This window comes from Mesoplodon densirostris, chromosome 10, assembly GCF_025265405.1.
Source record: "Mesoplodon densirostris isolate mMesDen1 chromosome 10, mMesDen1 primary haplotype, whole genome shotgun sequence".
NCBI lineage: Eukaryota > Metazoa > Chordata > Mammalia > Artiodactyla > Ziphiidae > Mesoplodon > Mesoplodon densirostris.
This window is the reverse complement of record NC_082670.1, coordinates 84,565,314-84,591,581: the sequence shown is the minus strand read 5'-3', so window position 1 is coordinate 84,591,581 and position 26,268 is coordinate 84,565,314. Positions and strand designations below refer to the sequence as shown.

Below are 26,268 nucleotides of genomic sequence, written 5' to 3'. Positions count from 1 at the left end.
GTGCACTAAAATGGGTGATTTTTACTGTAGGTGAATTATATTTTAATTAAAAAAAAAAATCTCCACGCCCAACCCTCCACCTCCACCCCCTATCCCAGCTACAGCAGCAAGGGCCTTGAAGTGGCCCCTGCCCCTAACTTCCGCGGCGAGGGTAAGGGAAGAGACTTCGGGGGCGGGCCCAGGTGAGGGAAGGGAGTAAGCCCCGGTGGGCCGGCCGAGAAGCAGGGAAAGGGAGAAACTAGGAACAGCTGAGCGCCCCCCGGGGAAGGACGGGAAGGGCCCGTGGACCGCGGGGCGAGCCCGGGGAGGGCGGGGGGATGCCGGGAGAGAGGGAGGGACCTGCGGGCGGGAGGGCGAGAGGCACAGGCGAGGGAGGAGGGCGAGGCGTGTGCTCCGGAGCCAGCCTGGGGCTGCGAGGCGGAGACAGCCCACCGGCCGCCGAAGGTGCCTGCCGAAGGTGTCCGCCCAGGCGACCCGCCCTCGCGGCCGCGGTGCGGACGGACCGACGGACGGCGCTGCTTGTAGGAGGCGCCCGGACATGTTCAGCCGGAGCTCCCGGAAAAGACTCTCCAGCCGCTCGGTGAGTGTGCCCCGCCCGAGCGGGGCCAATCCCCGGGTACCCCGGCCCTCCGCGAGCGCCCCTGCCCAGACTCCTTCCGCCCGGCGGCCGCGCACCTGTGGCCCCAGGTAAGCCGGCGCCACGGGCGGGGGTGTGGCCCGGGCGCGCGGGAGCGCTCGTAGGGACAGAAGGGGTTAAGTCTGGATCCCGAGTCCCGGGGAGAGCCAGACCGGGAACCGTGACCCTGAATGTCACCCCCCCGCACCCCTCCTTTGCCCCTTCCGTTAAGGCAGGTCGCATTCCCAGCACCCAAGCTCCATCTTCTTGGAGCTCTAGCCGCGGACTTGACTTTGGGGTTGTTTTTTGGGGTGTCCCGTTCTGCCCCCTTCCCGGGAGCCCCAGCCTGGTCCAAGGCGAGCGCGCGATGGTCGCTTCTTAGGGACTCTGGGAAGCAGAAAGGTCTTGCTTTTGTTTCTTAGAAACCCGTGACCAAGGTGTCTGGGGGAGACAAAGCCCCAGCCAGGGCCATTTCTTGGTGGCTTAGTGCCCACGCCAGAGACAGCCCGCCTAGACTTCCCCAGGCGAGAGACCACCCCAGGGGCACCGGCAGCGCCCCACCCCAAATCCTCTACCTCGGAGAGGAGCTTCGGAGTCAAATCAGAGGAGGTGGGGTGGGAGAGGCAGGCCGTCCCGCCTGGGGCACAGTGGGGCTTTGGAGGGAGCCCCGGCGGCGGAAACATGCTTGTGTTGTCTTTTTGTTTTGAAGTTGACCGGACTGGGGCGGATCGAGAGAGGCCAGCCATGTAACGCCTGTGGTGACCAGTGCCCAGGGTTCGCCTTGCATAAATGGAGGTAGGACCCCTTACATGGGATTCCTAAAGAAACACCACTTCTGGGGGGAAACCTATACATATATGTCATATATGTGTATATATGCACACAAGCACATTTTTCGCCTTTTAAATTCACGCGTAAGTCACATGGAAAGAATGCAAAGGCTGTTCTTTTAAGAGTGGGACTACATCTGCTACAAATATTGAAGGTGGAAGTGGTGACCAGACACTGAGAATGCAGGAGAGCCGGGCTCAGGCTGCATTTCCCTGATGTGAGAGTTCTGGGTCTCTTGTACCCACCCTCTGTGTATCTAAGTCACTCTGTCCCAAGCGATTCAAGGCACGACAGTTTTTCCGAGTGCCGCAGTACAGCATGTGTAGGATTCCTGGGACTAGCTGGTGTTTTCCAATTGTGTTTTTAATTCAGCCTCTGTAACTCTGGGTCCCAACCACAAATCCACCACTGCCTGCCTGTGCTGTGTCAACCCTCTTGGTGGCCAGATGTTTCTTATTAATGTGCCGTGAATGTTGACTTCCAGGCAGCCCCAGCCTGGATTGGAATGATTATGTTTGGGGGACAAGGGATCTGGGTGCCCTCCCAGTACATCTGGCTGCTGGGGCTCTGGCTGGGAAAAGTTAGGGTGCAGGCTTACAGGCCCTCTGTTTGGTGATAGAAAGAGAAGAGATGGATCCTTCTTGGCAACTTCATGAAAAGGCAAAAGCAGTTGCAGGAGAAAATTCTGCAACATTGTAACCCGTTCTCTCTTTGCTTATTGCATCTTCCCCCCCCCCCAACCCCCATGTCCCTTTGAAGAATGCTGTTTCTGGATACTGGGGAGAAAGGCCTGCTTTGATTTGGTGTGGTTAGGTTTGGTTTTTTTTCCCCTCTGTGTGTGCTTCTCTCGTTTCTCCCAATTAGTCATGTGTGCTGGGCACCCAGTTATAAGGAAACTCCCAACCGGCTCCTTCAGAAATTAAATGCTTTTGTTCTTGCCTCTGATGGGTCTGGCAGCCTCTTTGCCTTTGTTTCAGGACACTGAGTGCAGCCCTTATGGCTCCCTAGCATTTAATAACTTCTGTGGCAGAGGCAAGGCTGGGCGACCTTATAAATATATAATGCGCAGACATAGGCATCCATCAGTCCTGCTGATGTTGTAGCCCAAATAGGTGTGCTTTGGACTGGCCCCTGGTGTGTCCCCAATATGAAAGTGGCGATACATGGGAATAGGTGCAGAAGCGTCATTTTTTTCAACCAAATCCTGTGTGACAGTGCTGATCCCTTCCTGTTTGAACCGTCTTGTGCTCTAATGGGGGTGGGAAAGGCAGAGTGGTGAACAGGAGAGTGATTTCCGGCTCCTCCCCTACTCTGGAGCCTTTGGGTCAACTTCTGACCAGAGGCCTATGGGGCCATGGTACAGTGTGCGTGTGTACCCAGGTTCCCCTCCTTTCGGTCTCTGTGACCTCTGACCTCCAGCCAGTCACTCTCCCTAGTTCTCAGTTTCCCTGTTCCGCTAGGTGGGAATAATTATGGTACTTAACTTCACAGCTTTATTGTAGGGATGAAATGAGATATTGAAAACACATTGTTTGCTCCATACCAGGCACACAATAAACATTAGCTACTTTTGTCAATTATTTTTAGCTTCCTCTCAGCTGTTGCCCTGGAGGAATCATAACTAGCTCACTTGAGGCTGCTGGGTGTCCCCCGGTCACTTTAGACTGTCATGACCACAGCTTCTTAGAGACCCTTAAGCTGTTTTAACCCAGCTGGTTTTGTGAGGGGGAAACGAGCGTTTGATTTTCAGCCCATTATGGAGCCTTTCTTTCGGAAAGAGCCTTTCATGAGGCTGAGATAGGTTTTCACGCAGAAGCAGTTTCTTCACTAGCAGCAGAAAAGCCTCCATGAATGCGGTTTTTATAGTCTTTCCACCCATTGCTGGAAAGGAAGCAGATCCTTGCTTTTTGCCCCCTCCTTTTCCCTCATGGGCATGTTTTGGGTGACCTTTTAGGGAAGGGGGACAACCATTTCTGGGTTATGGCACAATATTCTTTTTGGCAGTTTGAAATCCACAGTATGCTCCGTTTCCACTCCTCTGACTGGGGGGCACTCTGAGCCCCTGGGAGAGACCGTTGTATCCGGATAGGAGGAAAGGCTAGCCTGACACAGGCTGAAAGGCTGCCTTTGGTCTGTTGCAAGGAGAGTGAATTTCCCTTGCCCCCAAGTACCAAGGCACCCTAAATATTACGGCTCATGGGTGTCAGCTTGTCCCTCTGCTTCTGCATGCTCCCCCTGCAAACCACTGTCCACACAGCAGGCAGCTCCTAAAAGCAGAACGGACTGGCGTTCCTGCCTGCAGCACGAAGGTACTGAAGTTCTTGGGAGGAAGCGGGTTGTAAACAAACTTTGCTTCCCTTTCTGGTGTGCTGGAGAGAGCTGGGGCTTTGAAGTGCAGAGGGACCAGGGCTGTGGTCTTGCTCTGGTTTTGCCAAGCTGTGTGACCTTGGGTGAAAGACTCAGGCTCCCTGAGTTGCATTTTCCTCAGCCGTCACACTGGGATCTCTCCACTGAACAAATATTTGAGGGCCTGCTTGTGCCAGGTGCTCCGCTGTGCCGGGGATACGGCAAAGAACAAAATAGACAGGATTCCTGCCCTCATTCAACAAATAATTACAATTTAGATAAGGTGGTCCAGAGAGGGCTCTCTGAGGAGGTGACATTTGCACAGAGACTTAGATGAAGCAAGGGAGGAGGGTCCTGTTGATTCAAACCTGAGGCAGGAACCGGCAGAATCACCGTCTCATGGGAGCCTGTTAGAAATGTGAAGTCTCAGGCCCTGCCCTGGACTTGCTGAATCTGACTTTAGGCCTTAACAAGATCCCCAGCTGATTCATGTGCAGGGCAAAGATTGAGGAAAGCTGAGTTACAACACCTGGCACTGCTTCAGCCAGCTGGCTCTCTGCCCTCTGGGGCTTCTGTGTGTGAGCAAAGATGCCTAAGGTTCTGTGGAGGGCTGTTATCTCTTATGGAGATTTTCCTGAGGGCTCATTGTCCTTCCCTATTTATATTGTCACCCACAGCTTTAGGTGGCAAATGTGGGGATTTTTAGGATTTCTAAAAACAAACAAACAAAAAAAAACCCACACAAAAAAACAAAACCCACAGGAGTTGCTTGTGTTGCAGAGGGCTCATAATCGTCAGCCAAAGCGCCCTCCTCCACCTGATGCAGGACAGCTGGGGAGCAAAGATGGGCACTGCTCCCTACAGGTGACCTGGCTCCAAAAAAGCAGCCCCTCAAGGCAGCCCAGGACAAATTCCGCAGTGGCCAGGCTGCTGAGGGAATTCTCATTAACAGGAAGATTAAGGCATCTTTGTGGACCGTGGCCGGAAGAAAATCATTAATAACTAGGCACTTAGTGTACTCTGCCACGAGACAGCTTTGTGAGTGGGGATTAATTGGACTTGCTTGTTTGTACCCAGTTTGAGCAGGGAGGGGGAAATAGCCATTTTTACAGTGACGATTTGCCCTTTGAATGCCTAGGCACTGAGGAATAAAGAGGATAATAATGATACCAAGGCAACCTCAGCAGTGACGAGGCTGCGTGTGTACTTACTCTGTCCAGAGCTGTCTCCCCGCATTTCTATTGATACGTACATTTCTGCTGCATCCTCGCCAAAACCTATGCGGCAGATGTGGGGATTTTCCTGATGAGAAACTGAGGCTCACAGTTGTTCAAACAGTGGCCCAGGGCTTCCCTGGTGGCGCAGTGGTTGAGAGTCCGCCTGCCGATGCAGGGGGACACGGGTTCGTGCCCCGGTCTGGGAGGATCCCACATGCCGCGGAGCGGCTGGGCCTGTGAGCCGTGGCCGCTGGGCCTGCGCGTCCGGAGCCTGTGCTCCGCAACGGGAGAGGCCGCAGCAGTGAGAGGCCCGCGTACCGCAAAAAAAAAAAAAAAAAAAACAGTGGCCCAAGGTCTCCTGGCTACTGAGAATGAAGCTAGGATTTGGCTCTAAAACCCAGGCTGGTTTCCCTGTGACTCCCTGCCTCTTGTGACTTCTCTATTCTAAGGCAGAGGTCACAGACTAGAGGCCCTCGGCTCACATCCAGCCTGTGGATGGGTTTTGTTCGGTCTGCATGGTGCATTAAATGAGGGGCTTTTTCTAACGTGAAAATCCAGGTTTCCAGCTTCTCTTGAAGAATCCAAAGATGTGGTAACATGGGGCCGACTTTCCTATGTGGCAGAAACTGGCAGCACACAAGAGGTCTCCCTTTAGATGGGTGTGACCTTGACTCACCCTAGTCACCAACATTCCAGTCGCATTTGGGGACCTCTTCCAACACTTAGGTGACCTGTCAGGTCCTGGAAGTGATTGGAAATTGTGAACCCTAAATGAGTATTCTCATCTCTCCAAAAATCACATTAAAAAAATAGTAATATCTTCTGTCATATTAGCTGCCATTTTTAAAGCGTTGACAATGCCAGGTGAGTGTCTCACATCCTTCCAGTCTTTCACTTGCAACAGTCCTTGGAGTTGGGTGCAATTATTTACACCACTTCTGATAGTTAAGGAAAGTGAGTCTCAGGTTAAATAACTTGCCTAAGGTTCTGCAGCCCCTTAGTCAGTGGGGCTGTCTGACTTCCAACCCTGTCTGACTTGAAAATTCTGTGTTCTAGACCAGAAATTCTCAAACCTGGCTGGTATATGAATCACCAGGGGATCTTGTTCAAATGCAGATTCTGATTCAACAGGCTTGAGGGCAGAGGACTAAGATGCTGCATTTTTTAACAAGCTCCCAGGTGATGCTGATGCTTCTGGTCCAGGGACATACTTTGAACAGGAGTTGGCAAACTCCTATTTGGTCCTGCTGGCCAAATCAGACCCTTCACCTGTTTTGTATGATTCATAAGCCATGCATGGTTTTAACATTTTTTAATGGTTGGGAAAAAAATCAAAAGAAGAATAATATTTCATGACATGCAAAGTCTATGAAATTCAAATTTTATTGCCCATAAATTGTTATCTGAACAGAGTCACTCCCACTTCTTTACATATTATCTGTGGCTGGTTTTGACCTACAGCAGTAGAGTTGAGTACTTGAAACAGAGAATGTACAGTTCACAAAGCCAAAAACATTTACTCTGTCCATTTACAGAAAATGTTTGCCGACTCCGGGTCTATACCACTAGTAGGGGAATATGCAAGTAGCTTCTCTTAGTTTTAGAAGAAAGGAATCTGAGAACCTTTTGGGAGGTTCAGAGCTAAAGGAAACATCCCCTCCAACCTGGATGAGAGTGGTGCTAAAATCAAAGGCAACCAAAGAACCAGGCAACAGACTAAAGCCATTTCTAAAGGGCATGTGGAGATGAGGCTGGCAAGACCAGATCAATGAACCGCCGGTGGATTCTAAGCTCCTTGTAATCCCTTTAACGTTTCAGCTTTGCTGATAAATGTAGATTTGACTCTTGCATTAAAAGGCTGGCTTTCAGAACAAGCCTCCCGGAGTTGCACTTTGATGAGCGGCTGATACGGAAAGCCCAGAGCAATGGTAGCCTTGTGAAGTCATTTTAATTATGCAGAGTGGTTAGTCTGGGGACAACGGCCGCCTTTCCAGGCAGGCTGCTTGGCCTCTGAGCGGCTGTTCCCCAAGCAGCGCTCACTGGGTCAGCCAGGACTGTGCCTTGAAAAGCATCTTTCCTTAGTTGCCCTGGTAATTGTGTTGATTGATGACTGAGGTGGTAATTTGGGGAGATGCCGGCCTGGTTTCCTTTAGTGGTTGTAATTTGGCTGAGAAATGGGTTCCCACTGATTTTTTTTTGCTTGGGCAGGAAAAACCACTCTGTCTCAGTCAACTGGTGTGCCAAGAAAAGGGGAAAAAAAGTAGGTGGAGTGCGTGTGCGTGTGTGTGTCCACGCGCTTGTGCCTAAGAAATTCTTGGAATCCTCTAGGTAGGGAAAGATGCTTAGCGGCTAAGAAACACTGGTTGGCTCACCTTCCTTATGTCATTAGCATTTGATAATATGCCCGGTAGAAGCTGAAGCACCTAAATAGAGGTTTTTCTTTTGAGGAAATATGTATGTTCATCCCAAAGTATCTGTATTATCTCTGATATTGAAATAAGACATGGCTATTATAAAAGATTTAAAAATCACAGGCTTCCGTGGTGGCACAGTGGTTAAGAATCCGCCTGCCAATGCAGGGGACACGGGTTCAAGCCCTGGTCCGGGAGGATCCCACATGCCTCAGAGCAGCTAAGCCCATGCGCCACAACTACTGAGCCTGCGCTCTAGAGCCCGTGAGCCACAACTACTGAGCCTGCGTGCCGCAACTACTGAAGCTCGTGTGCCTAGAACCTGTGCTCCGCAACAAGAGAAACCACCGCAAGGAGAAGCCTGCGCACTGCAACGAAGAGTAGCCCCTGCTCCGGCAACTAGAGAAAGCCCACACATAGCAACAAAGACCCAACACAGCCAAAATTAAAAAAAAAAAAAAATTACACGAAATTTCAATTTTAAGTCCATAAATAAAGTTTGAATGGAACACAGCCATGCCTATTCATTTAGCATCATCTACGGCTGCTTTTACAGTAGCAGAATTGAGTAGTTGAGACAGCCCTCATGGTCCACAAAACTGAAAGTATTTACTAGCTGGCCCTGTACAGAAACAGTTTACTCACCTCCACAGCTAGAAATATATGTTGTTTATGGCTTGGGATTTATTTCTTCATATTCATTCAAATTATTATTTATTAACAAGATTTTATAGAAAATACACATTCCACATATGGTCTTTTATAGCTTACTTTTTTCTTAGAAATAGGTTTTGGACATCTTTATATGTCCGTGTATAAAGGACATAAAGATCTAATATATTTATTAGCTTTTAGAATCCAGTATATGGGTTATCACTGAATTAAATATTTTTGGTTCATGGCTGCTTTGGCTGTTTTCCTTTGTTCCTCATTATACACCATATGACAATAGCTTTTCTTATGCTATGACATGCTGATGTGGAGCTCTTGTCAAATTGTCCTCCAAAGAGATGTTGCCAACTTCCACTCCCATTCCTTAAAAAATTGGAGTGTATTTGTGTGTTTTCTTTGGGCTGAAACTTTGAAACATCTCAGCTTGTGGAGCAACCTGGCAATTAATCCTTGTTTAATCACCCTGACTGACAATTTGTACCTGATGAATAGTGAGAAAACACAGAGCACTGATGTCAGTCATCTTTTTTTCAAAACACATTTTATTTGTCTTTAATTCCCAAAGTGATATCCACATTCTGTTGAAAGGTTGTCATTCATCCTTATGCTTCTGTTGTTTAAGGTTGGTGGGATGAGGGGAATCTAATGAATTTGTTATTTTGTGGTCTCAAAAAGCTGGAAGATTATCCTTTAACTCTGCGATTAATGAGTATCCCAGAGGGAATTTCCTGTGAACTGAGGGAGCATTCCCTAAAGGGAATGATTTCTAGATCATTGAGCATTTTGAGATCAAAAGGATTCTACCTGCATTGTGTATGAGAGAGTCATGGGGGTTGAACTCTGGGAAGAAATGTGTATTTCTAGGCAGTGTCATAAAAATTTCTATGAAGCTTGTAAGGGCTGCTGGGGGAGCATTCTAGCTGTGTGGTTAAACGGACAGGCTCTGAAGATACTTCGCTGGAACTGTAGTCTTGGTTCTGCCTCTTACAGGCTGAGTATCCTTAGGAAAGTGACTTAACCTTTCTGAGCCTTTCTTGGTTTTCTCACCTGAAAACCTATCTTGGTTTTCTCATCTGCAATGTGGGAATAGTATTACTTATTACCATGAGGTTATCTTACGTGCTTATTGTGAGACTTAAATGGGATAATGTGTGTGCATTGTGCCTCATTGGGCATGATGCGTCACGTGGGCTCCAGATACGTTTGTGGTTGGAAGAAGGGTTAATGGAAACAGAATTAGATAAGGAACAAGAATACCTGGGTTCACGGCCCTGACATTGTAGGTTATGTGACAGAGAACAAGTCACTTCCCCACCATGAGGCACAGCCCTTCATTTGCTAAAAATGAGGGTGATGATTCTTGTCTTAGGGCCTTAACTCAGAAGAGATGGAGTCGAGTCCCCCCTGATGTGAGGATTTAGGGTCTAAAGGAATGAGACTTCCTGATGGAATAGCAGATTCATATGGCTCATCACAGACACACCTGGGGACATGTACACTTTAGATGAAATGAAGTTTAGAAGAATTGGACCTTATACCCTCGCAGTCTCTTTGCTTAAGTGAAATATGTGCATGATGTTTGTAAAAACAATTTGCAACCTATAACAGGAAGACGACAGTTAGACGCTGCCTTTGGGGTCAGTATATAAAAAGGGGCTTTTTTGTGCCTGGCAACCATGAAAATCCATGTCCAAGGTGAAAATCACACATCATCAAGGCAATACTGAAGTCATTTTACCCAAGCCTGCTTAATAAGTATGAATTTTTGTGGTGCCTAGTGTGCCATGCTAAACACTTCCATTTACACAGTCACCAGTCCTTAAGCAGAAGCTTCCTTTTCTAAGCCATGAGAAACAACGATATTTATACAATATTTGAACCCAAGATGATACCCTGGAAACTCCTGAGATAAGATCTGGACTGTACCTACATTTTGTTGACATTGTACAGGATTTAAAATTTTGATTAGTTGCCAACCTGTGATACTTTGGGTAAAAATTCAGATTTAAGGTTTTCTCTGGAATAATGAAAAAATTATGAAAATTTCGGGCAATTCATATTCCTTCCATTGTTTTAGATAGAACACCCGTGTTCGGCTTTTTCCACAATCCCCACCATTCCCTCTTGTTTACCTGACCTGCCTCACCCATTTACATTCCTGGCTGGCCGCTATAGTCGTCTGATGTTGTGACTGCTGATTTGAAGAAGTGAGTGAGGGAATATGTACTATTGGAAGGATGATAAGAATGGGAGATTGGAATAAAGGTGCCACTTGGTGGGAACAGCTGTGCTAATAAGCAAAACATCCAAGCAGCTAAGTCCTCCCTGTCCTGGAGATGCTCTTGGGATGGAGCTGATATGATTGAGGACCTGCTGTGTGCTTGGCTTCTTTCATGCATCACCTCTTGTCATCCTCAGAACAATTTTCTGAGGCATGTACTTTATCTTCTCCTATCTAAATCTGAAGAAACTGAAGCCCAGGGAAGTTAGGTAACATGCCCTACCTAGGTCATGCAAATAATAAGTAGTGGAGTCAGGATTCAAAACCAGGTCTTGAGGGCTTGAGATCACACATTCTTTAACCAAGAGAGACTCTTAAGCTTTGTCATTTTGACCCTCCTGGTCTAAATATAAAACAGTACCTTGGCAAAAACAGAATCTTACATTCTCACTGGCCTAGGGATGAGATCTAACTGTTGTCGGATATCTGAAGAACCCTAGGCTAGTTGGCTTACTTGAGGCTGGGTTCTTAAAGGTGAAACTCCTATAAAGTTAGAGGGTGTGGTGTTGAGCTTATTGGGGTATCTGAAAGGTGAGAAATTGAATTAAATATAATGCGATTTCCAGTAAAAGGCTACTTGCAATTTTCTGATCAGATCTGCATACATTAAAGGAGGCTCCATTCAGCTTGTTTATAGCTTTGGTGTTAAACTTGGGGGCTCTGGGGAGTTTGTGAGAGCAGGCAGGTCGGGGGCATTCTTCAGAAATGCCATTTGCATGTTTCCTCGAGGAAACATCCACCAAAGGGATCAGTCAAGGGAGGGAGTTTACAGGGCATCCCTTCAGCAGCCAATTTGAGCTCAAAACAAGCTAAAAATAAAGAAAACGGTCATTATCCAGTTTTTGGACCTGTTTTTGAACTTCTGCTCCCCATTGCTTTACCAATTCTGACACTGTGTTGCAAAACAGACCCAAGCACATTTGACTGTCAGAAGGCATTTAATGAGAACATTATTTGATTTTATGTTTGGTAAACTACTTGGTGGTGCAGAAACTGCTTTCACGATTCTTTAAAACGGACTCGTTATGTGTACGTGTAATGTACCCAGAGCGGGTCCTCCAAGTTTGCGTGCTGAGGAATTAGGCCTCCCGGGGACTTTTTAAAAGAATGCAGGTGTTTTCTTTCTTCAACAACACTATGAAATGACTCTAATAATATAATTTCTCAAAGTCTTTTGTTCCGCAATCAGGCACCCAGGAGTGCTCCTGTCATTTGCATCCTTGATGACTGGGCCTTTGGAGCTTCTCCAGCAACTTAGTAAGTTGTTTGGAAATCATAACGACAGGCTTTTTTCATCTTTATGAAGTCCCAGATTTGGAGACAATAGATATCTGGGAGAGTCTCCGTCATCTTGGATCTGGAATATTTGGAGCCACAGGGAAGGACACATATGTATGTTTTCCTCTGCTCTGAGAGACAAAAGCATTTAATAGATGTGTCCACCTGCTAGGGATTTTGTATAATTTTTTTAAACTTCAAAATCCTGGTGATAACAGCGTTTTAAGGCAGTTTTATTTATTATTTTACATTCATTTTGATCCAATTGTTGCATTAAGTGTGCAGTGTAGACAATTTGAAAAATTCAGCAATGTGAAATGATTTATTTTTTTTTAAAAAAGAGCATTAACTCCATCACATGAAGTGGAAGGAGTATAGATCTTTTAGCTTTAGGGTGTGATTTCCTTCTAGTCTAGTTTCTTTATGGTAGAGTTTTATGTAGTTGTACCAGTTTTCTAGAACTGCTGAAACAAATTACTACAAACTGTGTGGGTTCAGACAACAAAATGGATCCTCTTACAGTTCTGAAGGCTGGAAGTCTAAAATCAAGGTGTCGGCAGGGTTCGTTCCCTCTTTTGGCTTTGAGGGAGAATCCATCCCTTGCCTGTCTTAGCTTCTGGGGACTCTTGGCAGTGCTTGGCCTTTGTGGCTTACAGATGTGTCACTCCGTTCTCTGCATCTGTCACCACATAGTGTTCTTCCTCTGGGTTTCTGTCCCCTTCTCTTTGAAGGGCTTGTCATTGGATTTGGGCCTACCCTAATCTAGTATGATTTCATCAACTTAATTATATCTACAAAGACTCTTTTCTAAATGAGATCACATTTAGAGATTCCAGGTGGATCTTTGAAGGGACCACTATTCAACCCATTATAATAATTCTGGAAGTAAAGCATATATATATATATATATATATATATATATATACACACACACACACACACATATATGTAAATATATATACACAGTTTCATATTTGTAAGCAGTGTGCCCAATTTGGACTTTCTAAACGTGTTATTTGTGAAAGTACAGTGGTGTGGGAGGGCTGGGCCTTGACTCGGGCATCTTTGTGGGAAATACAACTTACTTGTCTTTTCTGGGCAAGTTAAATGTTTGCAACAGGACAAGATTGTACAAGCTGCTCTTAGCAGAGGGAACTCTGAGATGAAATTTGCTGCCCATATTGATGAATTCAGCTGTCTAAATCAGTTGACCCCTGGGTCACCCTATGAAGTCCATCCATCTTCTTTGAGCTTTTGTTGGGCCTTGCCAGGGAGATGTATAGGAAATGAAGTGGTAGTGTGTAGACAGTTATTTGTGGGAAGAGCTTCTCGCCCTAGGGCCTTTTAATTAATCTCTAGGCTATATAACCGATTCGCTTTCAAAGGGAAAAAATGTGGGCTTCCTTAGAAAAGGAAATTCTTCATCATCCTAGAAACAGGGCCCACAAAATCCTGCCGGAGCTGACTCACTCTATCCCTCCCCCATCCTTATCCCCCCGGCCCTGTGTCACTTCTCCGTAAACACAGTCCGAAGAACTATAACAATTGTACTTCCTCATTCCCTGATGTCTGTTAAATCCAGCATGAATGGATCTAGGCTTTTCAGAATAAATTATGTGAAATAAAAATGAAAGCAAATTATAATTTTTTTATCATCATGTTAGCTATCATGAATTGAACATTTACAATATGCCAGGGACATTATATTCTAAGCGTGTTTCTTGTATTCTTATTTAATTCTTGAAACCTGTTATGAGAGAAACACCATCATCCACGTTGGTTTCATGAGGAAACTGAGAGCCTGCAAGTGAGTTACTTTCCCAAGGTCACGCAACTAGTTAGTACTCAAACCAAGGTTAAATCATACAACCCTGACTGTTGTTTGGGCTCTTAAACCCCATATTATGTGCCTGGCTCCAGAGGATTCTTACTGATGCTAAACCATAGTTTTCACACTTCCGTATTCATCAGAATCGCCAGGAGGGCTGCTCCCCTCCCCCCTCAGAGTTTCCCATTCATTAGATCTCGGTTGGTGCTTATAATTTACATCTAATAAATTAGGTGCTGCTGTTGTTGCTACTGCTGGTCCAGGGAACACAGTTTGAGAACCGCCAGTCAACACCATAGCCCAGCCCTCCAGGACTTATATAGTCACATCAGTTTATCATTACCAGATAAACACGATTTCAGTGACTGTCCAGTGCAGCAGTCCATACGCTTTCTTATCACAAAGTAGTGTAGGTTACTCTTACATGGTTGGTATTGATGTTGAGGGCTAGGAGTTTAGATTGGAAAGAAGGTCCCCACCTCCCACTTAAGCTTTAGTAGAGTCTTGGCTTCTTCCTCTTTCCTATCACCATGGAATTTAATAAAGTGGTTTTTAAGCTCTTTCATCAGCTGGAAAGTAGAGCCAGCCAAGGTCTGGTATCTGTGAAGATGACTAGAGATTAATGAAATGTTCTAGCCCCACCAGATAGTAAAATACATTATAAAGCTACAGAAATGAAAATAGTATGATATTGGAGCAGGAATAGATTCCTGTGACAGACTAGAAAATCTCCAAAAATCGACCCACGTATTGTGGGACAGTGGTCTGTGGTAAAGGTGGACATATAAAAGCAGTGGGGAAAGATTCAATAAATGGTGCTAGGACAAGAAGCTTCCCATTTAGAATAAAAAGAGATTAATCCAAAACTTTTAAAGAGCATTAAAATTTGCGGGGCTTCCCTGGTGGCGCAGTGATTGGGAATCTGCCTGCCAAGGCAGGGGACACGGGTTCCAGCCCTGGTCCGGGAGGATCCCACATGCCGCGGAGCAGCTAGGCCTGTGCACCACAACTACTGAGCCTGCGCTCTAGAGCCTGTGAGCCACAGCTACTGAAGCCCGCATGCCTAGAGCCCGTGCTCCTCAACAAAGAGAAGCCACCACAATGAGAAGCCCGCGCACCACAACTAGAGAAAGCCTGCACACAGCAACGAAAACCCAACGCAGCCAAAAAAAAAAAAAAAATTAAAATTTGATTATGGACAAATGCTTTTACAAGTTTAGAGAGTAAAAAGCATATCCAAGTTCAAGTATTTGCTCTTCCTTTTTCTCTTACTCACCTCTTGCTGCACTGGCCACCTTACTGGTCCCCAAACACAGCAGACGTATTCTCACCTTGGGGCATCTGCCCTTGCTGGGACCTACCCCAGGACTGGCCCCCCAGATACCCATCAGTTTTGTTCCCTTGCTTCCTTCCAGATCTCTCCTCCAATGCTGTTTCCTTAAAGCATTGTTCCTTGACCATCCTAAAATAGTACTCAGGTCCCTCCCTTTTCCCTTCCTCTGACTTCTTTCTTCCCCCCAGAACATCTACCAATACCTGACATATTTGTAATGGATTATCTGGCTTTCCTTCTCAACCTCGATGTAGTTACTTTAGCCTACACAAGAATTTAAACTGCACGAGGATATTTTGTTCCATGTTTCTTTTGTTAAATTCTCCAATACCCAGAAAAATATCTAGTGCATAGCAAAATACCCACCAGAATTTGTTGAATGAAAGAATAAATGAATGGATGATAGGAAACCTGGACGTCATAAAGGACGATGGGTTATTTTGAGATGAAATAATTTTAAAATTGTCAAAAGAAAATTGAAAAAAAAAATAGAACCGATATGATAGACAGAGGCCTAATTTTTTAAGATGTGAAAATGGCTCTAAAAAGAAAATCATGAAATGACCCATTAGAAAATTGGGCAAAGGATCTCATCAGGCAGGTGTATGAGAAGGTATCATTTGTTTTCTTAGTAATGTTACCGTTTGTAATGTTTCCGTTTATTTGTGAGACCAGTATGTATAGCTGTTAGAAAATATGTTTGGGTAGAATTGTGATGTCTGTGTTCAATGAACTATAGCATCTCTTTTCCTAGGAAATGTTAAAATAGTTTGCATACTCATGTTTGGGCTAAGCTTTGTTGACTTCTGTCAAGAAGATTCCTTAGGATTTGGAGTTGTCCATGGGTGTAAACAAGACCCATAGCTGTGCTAGTGTGATCCAAGAAACGACAGGAAAACAACAAATAAAAGACTATGCTATCTGCATCATCAAAAAATCACTTCTACATCTAGGGATGTGGGCATTTGGCCACTCAGGGATACATTTCTGTTTTCTTGTCATGATGACTTGGGAGTGTTGCCAGTGGCATTTAGTAGGCTGGGGACCAGGATGTTAACTCTTCTGTGTTCTGTGAGATTGTTCCATCACGATGAAGGTGATCCTATCCTGAATGCCAGTGCCATCCTCCCCCAGTGAGAAGCAGTGTAAAGTGTAGTAAGCAGCAAGTGCCTTTGGGAAGTGCTTAGTACACCTCTGATGTTTGGAAACTTAATTAACTTCTCTGGACCTCAGTTTCCCTCATCTATAGATTGAGGGAGATAGATTATAGAATGGGAAAGGCCCCATCATGCAGTATTACTGTTCCTGCTCAAATAGCCAACTGAGGAGATTTGGGCAAGAAGAAATTTAGGAGAACAAATTTTTCAATCAGTCCCTTTGCTGGATAAGCCATCCTTTTCAGGATGTTCTCACTCTTCTGGTCACTCTAGTTGTGTTGTAGAGTTGTATATTTACCAAGGGTGAATTTGTTTGTTGCTGACACTACTTATGCCAGTTATACCTGCTACTATAGTTAGGTAAGTTATCTACATAAACCCATGAAATATGAATGTGAGAAGAAAAAGGAGCTGTTATTTCTATGAAAAATAAGCTGAATGCTTGGAAATGACCTAAAACAATTATAAAAGATTGGGAAAGAGGCAGAAATTGTAAAAGGACTTAGGTGTTTGTTTTTTTTTTTTTGACAATATCTTTAAGTTCTGACAGTACTCTAAAAAAACAAAAACAAACCAAAAAAACCACCATAAAACAAAAAATCTGAACTGGAAATTGAAGAGATGCATTATAGGTGTGTTTTATGGGTGAGATGTAAGGTACTCTGTCTGTAAACCCATAAGCAAAATTCCCTCGCCCACTATAAGTGAATGTACGGTTATGTATTTCAAGAAAAAAATATAAGATATGTATGTATCATTCTTTTGTGATTCCTCAATGTGATAGACACTGCTCGTTGTCCTCATATACATTGTGTACTTCTTCCTTAAAAATATTACCTCCAAAATAATGTCCAGCACATAGCCAGTTAAGACAATGTTTCCTAGCCGTCCTTGCTTCTAGAGATTGCCAATTGACTAAACTCTAGCCAAAGGCATATGAGTAAAAATAGTAAGTACAACTTCTGGGATGTGCTCTTGAAAGGAAAGCATGTACCTTTTTTTTTTTTTTTTTTTTTGCGGTACGCAGGCCTCTCACTGCTGTGGCCTCTCCCCGTTGCGGAGCACAGGCTCCGGATGCGCAGGCTCAGCGGCCATGGCTCTCGGGCCCAGCCGCTCCGCGGCACGTGGGATCCTCCCGGACTGGGGCACGAACCCGTGTCCCCTGCATCGGCAGGCGGACTCTCAACCACTGCGCCACCAGGGAAGCCCTGAGCATGTACCTTTTTTACCCCGACTTCTTGCCCACTGGAATGTGGATGTGATAGTTGGAGCTCAAGCAACTAAATTGGACCAGGAGGTACAAGCCCTCTGTTGAAAAAAGCAGAATAAGACAAGCAGTGCCTGGGTCCCTGATGACCATACAGACACATCATAGCCTTGGACTGTATAACTGCAGACTGTATTTCCGTGAGAGAGAAGTTAATTTTCATATTTTTTTTAAATAAATTTATTTATTTATTTTTGGCTGCGTTGGGTCTGTTACTGTGCGCGGGCCTTCTCTAGTTGTGGCGAGCAGGGGCTACTCTTCGTTGTGGTGCACGGGCTTCTCGTTGCAGTGGTTTCTCTTGTTGCAGAGCACAAGCTGTAGGCGCAGGCTTCAGTAGTTGTGGTGCGCAGGCTCAGTAGTTGTGGCTCACGGGCTCTAGAGCACAGGCTCAGTAGTTGTGGCTCACGGGCTTAGTTGCTCCATGGCATGTGGGATCTTCCCGTACCAGGGCTCGAACCCATGTCCCCTGTATTGGCAGGTATATTCTTAACCACTGCATCACCAGATAAGTCCAATTTTCATCTTATTTAAGCCATTATTATTTTGGATTTTCAGTCACCTATAGCCAAATTTCAACCCAGCTGGACTATAGCAATAGGATACACATTGTGTTCTCAATGGTTGAAAATCCAAAACTGTTCTTTTAATTTTAGGAATACCTGCTAAGGGCAGATGTGCTTTTCCAGAATATACTGTTCTGAGGCAGGAATGTCTTCATCCGAAACCTTGGCATTTCATAAGTTCTTAGAGTTAATGATTATAGTTATATTATAATAGGTATTAAAGAGAGAGTATTTTTTCCTATTGTTCAGCTGCTCTGTGAATATGTGCCATCATCTATCGAGGAATAACCTGGAACATTTCAGGAATGTCATCATGTAGCACTGATTTCACCCCCTGAAAAAGTGCATATCCTGTTTTGGGATGCGTTTAGAACTGCTTATTTTAGGATTAAAGGGTACAGAGTGAAGGAATACGATTAATCCCTTTGATGGTCCCTATCATTTTACCAGCAGACTAAGCAGAGGGGTTGGGTTCACATTACATCCATGGAGAAGTATGCCTCAGTGCTACTGTGTGTGTGAGGAGTGAAACCCTATCGCCTTTGTGTGAGCACAACACGGCATGTGCCTTTTTAACCTCTTAATTAAATAATCACCATCCAAAAACGTTTCTTTCTGGAAAGTCTGCCCTGTTGGTTGTATCCCAGGTTAGTTTTGTGTGAAAGTCTTTAAGCTGGAATTCGCTTTCTGATGGTTATTCCTGACCAGTTTTCTCAAATTATCTGAGAAGAGTGTTAAATTGGTAATAAAAAATGTCTGAAAAAAAATTGGATGACATTTTGGGGTCAAATTTTCAAAAGGAAGAGGAACACACTGGGAAATTGATTTATATAAAGCTTAGAGGGAATTTATTCAAGAAAGTTTATTGTGTGTGTACTATGGCTTCACATGCCATAAAATACCGTAAAACTGATATCATAAATGTATATATTTTAAATTAGTTAGATGTCCTTTGACGCATATGTATACATATAGGTATGCACATATGTTATACATAGGTCAGTACAAATATGTATGTGTGTATATGTGTATATATGTACGTATGTTTTGTTTTTTAACATAAATGGTGGCATACCATAGATACTTCCTTTCTGTCACGTAACAATAGATCTTGGCGGGTTTTTAATATCAGTATATATAAATATTCTTACAGAAAAAAAGACCATGTAATACCCCATTATATAGCTGTGTTATATATATATATATTTTTTTTTTACCAGTTCTCCACTGATGATCATCTAGGATGTTTAAAATTTCTAGTTAATGCAGTGGTGCTTCAGCAGGCGTTCTTATTTGCAGCTTATTGTTGCCTTTACATGTGACAGTACCTGCAGGATAAATTCCTAGACATAGAATCACCGAATCAAAGGGTATGTGCAAGTTAATTAGTTGAATATTGCTAAATAGAAAAAAATGGTTTCCAAAGATGTTTAGATCTCTCAATGTGTATGAGGGTAAAATATTAAATTTAAATGGCCAAGGATTTATCTTGAAGAAATGTTTTGGAATGCTATTTAAAATTTTTATTTTTTATGGTGGCAGGATATTCATAGCTGGAATGCCATTTTGATTCATTATGTTGATGTGCCACCCTGAAGTTTTTGCAAAACCACTATATTGGATTTAACCTCCTTGTACTGAGATAGGAGCTTTTAAATAATTTTATCCTGATGGAGTCTCTATGGGAATACGACAGACCATCCTTACTGTAGACAAGTATCAATATGCTGTCAACATTCAGCTACTGATAATGCACAGGGTACTGAATTTTGGTGTATCAGGGTGAGAGTTTGTGTTCAGCCACAAGGATGGGTGGAAGAAGGCAGAGGGCTGGGTATTAATGATTTGGGTACTGTTTGCCCCTAATTTTTTTTCATCTCATCTGAGTCTTGATTTACAGATCTGTAAAAACCAAGGGGTTAAGTGAATTAGGGAAGAAAGCCCTCTCCCTCATTGCTCCCATCACACTCTCTAGCAGTGTTTCTTAAACTAAACCTTGAACCCAGTTTGAAAATCACAGGTTAACTGTGCCCAGAAGCATTTCCTTCCTTCTCTCCGTCTCTTCTGTATCATGGTCTGTTCCAAACCACGATTATTTCTTGCCTCAATGCTGCCCTGGCCTCCTAACAGATCTCCCCACTTATGCCTTTTCACCACTCTAATCCATTTTCCACCCAGCACTCGGATACAAAGAAGTAGTTCTTATGAAATATTGAGCAGATAAAAAATATTAATGAAATATGTATAAGGCATAAACACCAGTGATGTGATGGACACCCGTGAGCCTGCCACCTGGTTTTAGGAAAAAGAACCTTGTTATTATCTCTTGTGATTCCATCCTCTTCCCGCTCTCAGAGGTAACATTATCCTGAGTTACAAATTTATCACCATGCTTGCTTTGCTTCATAGTTTTGCCATACGTGTGTCTCGCCAGAAGTCTTTGCTTCTGCAGTTGTCCTTTGGGGATACATGTGTAAGAGTTTGTCTGGAGCAGGTACCCAGGAGTGGCCTTGCCAGGTCATGGGCGTGTACCTGGGACTTTACTAGATACAGATAGACTGTTTTCCAAAGAGTTTATACTGGAGCTTCCCTGGTGGCGCAGTGGTTGAGAGTCCACCTGCCGATGCAGGGGACACGGGTTCGTGCCCCGGTCCGGGAAGATCCCACATGCCATGGAGCGGCTGGGCCCGTGAGCCATGGCCGCTGGGCCTGCGTGTCTGGAGCCTGTGCTCCACGGCGGGAGAGGCCACAGCAGTGAGAGGCCCGTGTACCGCAAAAAAAAAAAAAAAAAAAAAGAGTTTATACTGCCATCAGCAAGTATGGTTCTGCTTGTTCTGATCCTCGGCCACACTTGGTTTTGTGAGATCTTCCCTTAGTCCTTTGTACATGTGGCTTCCTCTGCCTAGAATGCCCTTTCCCCATCTATCCCAGAATTGACTGCTTCTCTTCGCATCCTCCCACTCTCAGTTTTTTGTGTGTGTGTGTGGTACGCGGGCTTCTCACTGTTGTGGCCTCTCCCGTTGCGGAGCACAGGCTCCAGACGCGCAGGCTCAGCGGCCATGGCTCACGGGCCCAGCCGCTCCGCGGCATGTGGGATCTTCCCAGACCGGGGCACGAACCCGTGTCCCCTGCATCGGCAGGCAGACTCTCAACCACTGCGCCACCAGGGAAGCCCCCCACTCTCAGTTTAAATGTCACCTTCTCAGAACAATTCTCTGACCATAAGCCAGTCCCCCTTTCCCCACGACTAGAAAGGCAGGACCTGTGTCTGTTTGGTTCATCCTTGTATGTAAATAGCACAACGATTTACTGGTAGGTGCTCAATAAATAGTTGGTGGAATGAGTAAGTGGCTGAGCCAGTCAGGTCCTTTCCAGTCTGAAGTCCTCTTGTCCTGTGAAATGAAATAAAGATATGAGAAAGTTCAAGGGAGCCCACTGCATGTGTGGCTCTGGCTTCAAGGCAGATGATGGAGATGGTTTCAGAAGACCTCTGAAGGGGTGTCAGTGCTCAGCTACTCTGGTGGAGCAGAACATTTCCAACAGCAGACACGAAAAATGATGTGTGTATTGCAATAAATGAATAAATTGAGCATAAATAAATAGAGCATAAATAAGCGGGAGTTGTAGACCTGCTTGTCTCCAAAGTAAGGAAGTGAGTAGCGGTGCTTCTGGGGTGCAGAATTAACTGATATTCCAGCCAGTCTTAAGTGGGACAAAGAAGTAAGTGATCCCAGATGCGAGACCTGGGGATGTTTTATTCCAGAACTCAGATGCCTAGTGTGGACATGTGAACTGCCTGTGGGTGTTTTGGAGTTTTTGCCTGTGCTCATGGGAATTGGATTCTTTCAGTCCTTAGCGGTAGCACGTTGCCTCTGAACTCAGCCTGCTCAAAGCTGGGCAGGGCAGCTGCAATACTGGGCAGACTGGGTGGAGGTGGCATGCCATTGCTGAAAATTAACGCAAAGACGTCCCCGGACTGATATCCACAAAGAATGAAATCCATGACATGGAATCATTTATAGCCAGCAAAGCACTTTCTCATTTATAGTCTGATTAACTTGAAATGGGAGGAAATTGATTGGTGCTCAGTATTCCTGTGAAATCCCAGAAATGGGGATGCCACACAGGGAGATGATCATAGGCTCAGGCTGGAATCTCTGCTGCTCATTGACCGGCTCTGTCAATTTGGACATATCACCTAGGCTCTCTGAACCTCAGTTTCCTCATCTGTAAAATGGGAATATCAGTACTTCTCTAACAAGTTTCCATTCAGGGAAAAGTGATATAATAAAGATAAAACATTTGGCACAGTGTCTGACAAATGGGAAGTGCTTGGATTTTTTTCTTTTAAAGAATTATTATCCTTAATTTATATATGATGGAGCAAGAGGTACCCAAAGGAGGTTGACATACTGGAGTATGTAGTTGAAACTGGGCCCAGAATGCAGATCTAGGAACTTTTGGCCAGTGTTCTTTGGACCCAGTTCTCTCTCAGAACAGCTCAGATATCTTAAGCCTCTCTTAATTAAACTCTTTCTGTGAAGGAGCTACTCTTATATTTTTTAAGTTTTCACAAGTCTTTCTTTTTTGCTTCAATACATTCTTAGTCACTTATGATTTAAAATGGGAGGATCAAGACTGAGCAATTGGCAGTAGCCTGTAGGTACAAATGACTTCGAAGATTGTTAAAAATGAAGCAGGGGGCTTCCCTGGTGGCGCGGTGGTTGAGAGTCCGCCTGCCGATGCAGGGGACACGGGTTCGTACCCCGGTCCGGGAAGATCCCAACGTGCCGCAGAGCGGCTGGGCCCGTGAGCCATGGCTGCTGAGCCTGCGTGTCTGGAGCCTGTGCTCCGCAACGGGAGAGGCCACAGCAGTGAGAGGCCCGCGTACCGCAAAAAAAAAAAAAAAAAAAAAAAAAAAAGAAGCAGGAAGTTGAGAGGGTAAGCAGAACTATAGAGCATCAGCCTCCAGGTTGCAAGTCCCCGGGGGAACGAGGCTCGGAGGGACTCTCTGTGGCCCTTGCTCGTATGTTAACCTGTGAGGACCTCTCTAAGTCTGTGGCCAAGAGGAAATGAAATGCCTTCTTGTGTGAGAAGTCAGCTTAGTGCGAAAAGGATGGGCAGGCCGACTGCTGATCATTAGTGGCCCAGCGAAGCAGCAAAATCCCCTCCAAGCCTGCTTGTTGCCCCCTGGCTGACGGACCTCCCCACTTCAACCCTGACCTTTTCCTGACATCTTTCCAGAACAGTGTTTCTTAACCTGGCCTCCCCTAGATAAAGTTCAGAGCACCCCTGAACCAGGATGGAAAAAAATTGACATCTTTTGTTTCTACTAACCCCTCCTTGAACTTTAGCATTTCCCTTAATTATGCGTGAAGGCAAAAGACCACAGTAATTGCATTAGCAATACCTGTGGCTTTATCACCAATAAAAATCCCAGATGCTTTCATGTCACGTAACAGTCGTGGAAGTCATCTTGAAATACCATTTATGCTCATCACTGCTTAGAAGTTATGGCAGTTAGTAGATTTACTGCTGGATCTTTGTATAACATATTTTAATAAATATTACTACCATATATACTAAGTTACATAAATTATAGCTTATATATATAATTTATATACTATAACTTAATATTTATAACTAGCATATGTAACTATATAACTTATATGCTGTATACTAATTATATAATCTATATCATAGCACTTATAAAGACATAAGTTGCTACATCAAATTTAAAAAATATTTTAATAACTGTATTTTAACGTAATTGGTTTCCTTTATAATCTGATATATTTTATTTTGCTCATTATACTATGGAAACAGGTTCATGGGCATCACCAGATGCCCAAAGAGAGCATAAGGCACAGAAAAGATTAAGAAGGTTGATGCTTGTTCTGGAGAGAGGAGAGGAAGAGGAAGAGGATGCTGCCCTCGGGTATTTTAGTTGTTGTCTCTCTTGGGAGGTCTGTGACTATAGTAGAATTGATGGTTTGGAGGTGAATTTGGCTTTGCTTAACCACACCGTTGCGTAGTCTCTATTTTTCAATCAAACTTTGCTTTTCACAAAGAGAAGTATTTTGCCGTTCAGAGGCTTGTCCCCCTCGCTTAAGCGTGTAGTGAAGCGTCTTTTTCTCTGATTCCCTGAGGACGGGGTAGAAAGAATCCCCAGAGGTGAATCGGAGCCTCCTGTGTTTCTGCGGTCCCTCCTGTTCACCGGTAGTCACAACACACACACACACACACACACACACGCACGCTCTTCGGCTTCCCTCCCTCTTCCCCTCACTGCCTGATGAACGCTTTCTCCCCAGCCCTCCTCCTGATGAGCGTTTGAAGAGGGGAGAAGGCAAAACCAGGACATCACCAGGCCCCACCGAGAACATATTAGGAAACTGCCATGTGTCTTGATCCGTTCACTTGGAAAGGGCCCAGGCCTGGCAGCTCCTTCTTTGTCTCCCAGGCAGTATGGCTTAGAACAGAGCTTCCCGAAGCCAGTCGTTCATGTGCCCCCTCTGTGAATTTTGCCACATCTAGGGACCTTCCCTCTGCTGAGAGGCAATTTTGTGTAGTGGGTCTGCTTACAAGCCTGGCCTGGGCTCCTATAGCAGCTCCACCACTTTGGGCAAGTTACTTGACCTCTCTAAGCCTCAGTGTCAGTTTCTTTATCTATAAATGGGAATTGGGATAGTATGTACCTTACAGGGTCTCTAGAAAAATTAAATAAGTTAATACTTGTAAAGTGCTAAGAGCAATGTGTGACACGTAATAAGCACTCAGTAGGAGTCGGCTATGAAAATTAGTGATTGTCACCTTAATATCTTTCTTAAAATTGCCTTGTAAAAATCAAAAAGGAATTTAATTTAGAAAGGAAACCAGTAGATAACAGGAGGGGGGCAGTGGGAACAAGTGTAAAATAGGAAGGACCAGGGTTTTGGAGAGAAAAGGCCGAGCTCCAAGGGCAGGGGGTGGAAATTCTGGAGCTGGGTAGAGAGGGGGGCCGGCGGGGGCGGGGTGAGCCAGGTGCCTCGCTGCAGAGGAGGTGGTGGGAACAGGAGAGGGCTGGCAGGACCTTGGACGTCTGTGCATCCATAGCGATCCAGACCTAAGGCTACGGAAGGTCAAGTTGGGTTGTGGATTAGAGAAGGGAGGAGAAGCAGCTGGTGACACTGGTCGGGGTGCCAGGATGAGGGCTGGTGGGAAGAGAGGTGGTGACAGTGGGAGACGAGATGGAGGCTGAAGGCAGGGGGCACTGGGGGAGGCAAAGGGCTGGGCTGAGACTTGGGGGTGGGGGCAGTGGTTTGAGGCATGGAATGTAGGTCGGGGTATGGGGCACCCAAAGGTCAGACTCGTCCAAGGGATATGCAAGCATGGAAATTCTTTTTAACAGCTTTTTATTGAGGCACGACATGCATAGATAATAGTGTGTAATCTGAAAATTTTCCCTGAACTGAACACTCAAGACTCAGGTGAAGATACATTACCACCCTTTCTACACTCTGTGCTCCCCCCAGCGATATGTACACCATCCTTGGAGGGGCACTCAGAAGAGTAAATTGGGTCGGGACCCCAGCGGGGTCTTCCTGTTCATACTGGAGTCATAGGCTTGGGTGTACATCCTAACAACAAGGTGGGCTGCATGGATTGTCTCCTGATTGTGTTTGGTGATAGGTGAGGACAGGTGACTAGTTATATGCCCCACATTCCCCCACGAGGCAAAGAAGGGAAGGTAAAAAGCCAAATATAGAAGAGAGGGAAGGAAATCAGTGTTTGCTGGGTCTCTGCTTTGTGGCAGCTGCTGTGTTAGATGCTTCATATACACTGTCCTTCAGCCCTGGCAACAACCTTGCAAGGTAAGTCTCCATTTTACAGAGGGTACAACTGAGTCTCAAGAGTTCAGCTCTCTCTCTTTTTTTTTTTTGCGGTATGCGGGCCTCTCACTGTTGTGGCCTCTCCCATTGTGGACGCGCAGGCTCAGCGGCCATGGCTCACGGGCCCAACTGCTCCGCGGCATGTGGGATCTTCCCGCACCGGGGTACGAACCCGTGTCCCCTGCATCGGCAGGCGGACTCTCAACCACTGCGCCACCAGGGAAGCCCCAGAGTTCAGCTCTTATTACAGCTCGTGCTACTGGTTACTGTGAGAACCAGCATTCAAATCCAGGCCTGTCTGGTCTGAAAAACAAGGGCAAGTTCCTTAACCTTACTGATTTTTACTGTTCCACCTGTACATGAGGACAATGATACGTACCTCAAAAAATTGTTACAGGATTTAACCAAGAGGAATCCTGTGAGGTTTATGGAGTTTTGTGAGGATTAAAGGAGATGATACATTAATAAGCTTAGAAAAGTGCCTGGCACATATTAAATTACATTCTTCCATAAATGCTAATTACCACACCTGGCTAATAGAGGTATTTAATAAATGTTAACTGTTGCTGTTGTCGTTAAGCCTCTAGGCTCAGAACT

The 26,268-nt window shown here is 45.1% G+C and overlaps 1 protein-coding gene across 2 annotated transcripts in view; it reads left to right on the top strand.

Moving 5' to 3' along the window:
* The first annotated feature begins 530 nt into the window (after positions 1-530).
* PRICKLE2 (prickle planar cell polarity protein 2) overlaps positions 531-26,268 on the top strand; it is a 363,924-nt gene continuing 338,186 nt past the window's right edge. For both annotated transcript variants that reach the window (XR_009533534.1, XM_060109418.1), the window contains exons 1-2: positions 531-580; positions 1,326-1,411. Coding sequence is in view for 1 of the 2 variants with exons in the window: in XM_060109418.1 (XP_059965401.1) it covers positions 539-580; positions 1,326-1,411 (128 nt within the window). In the remaining variant the exon portion in view is untranslated. The remainder of the gene's footprint in view (positions 581-1,325; positions 1,412-26,268) is intronic.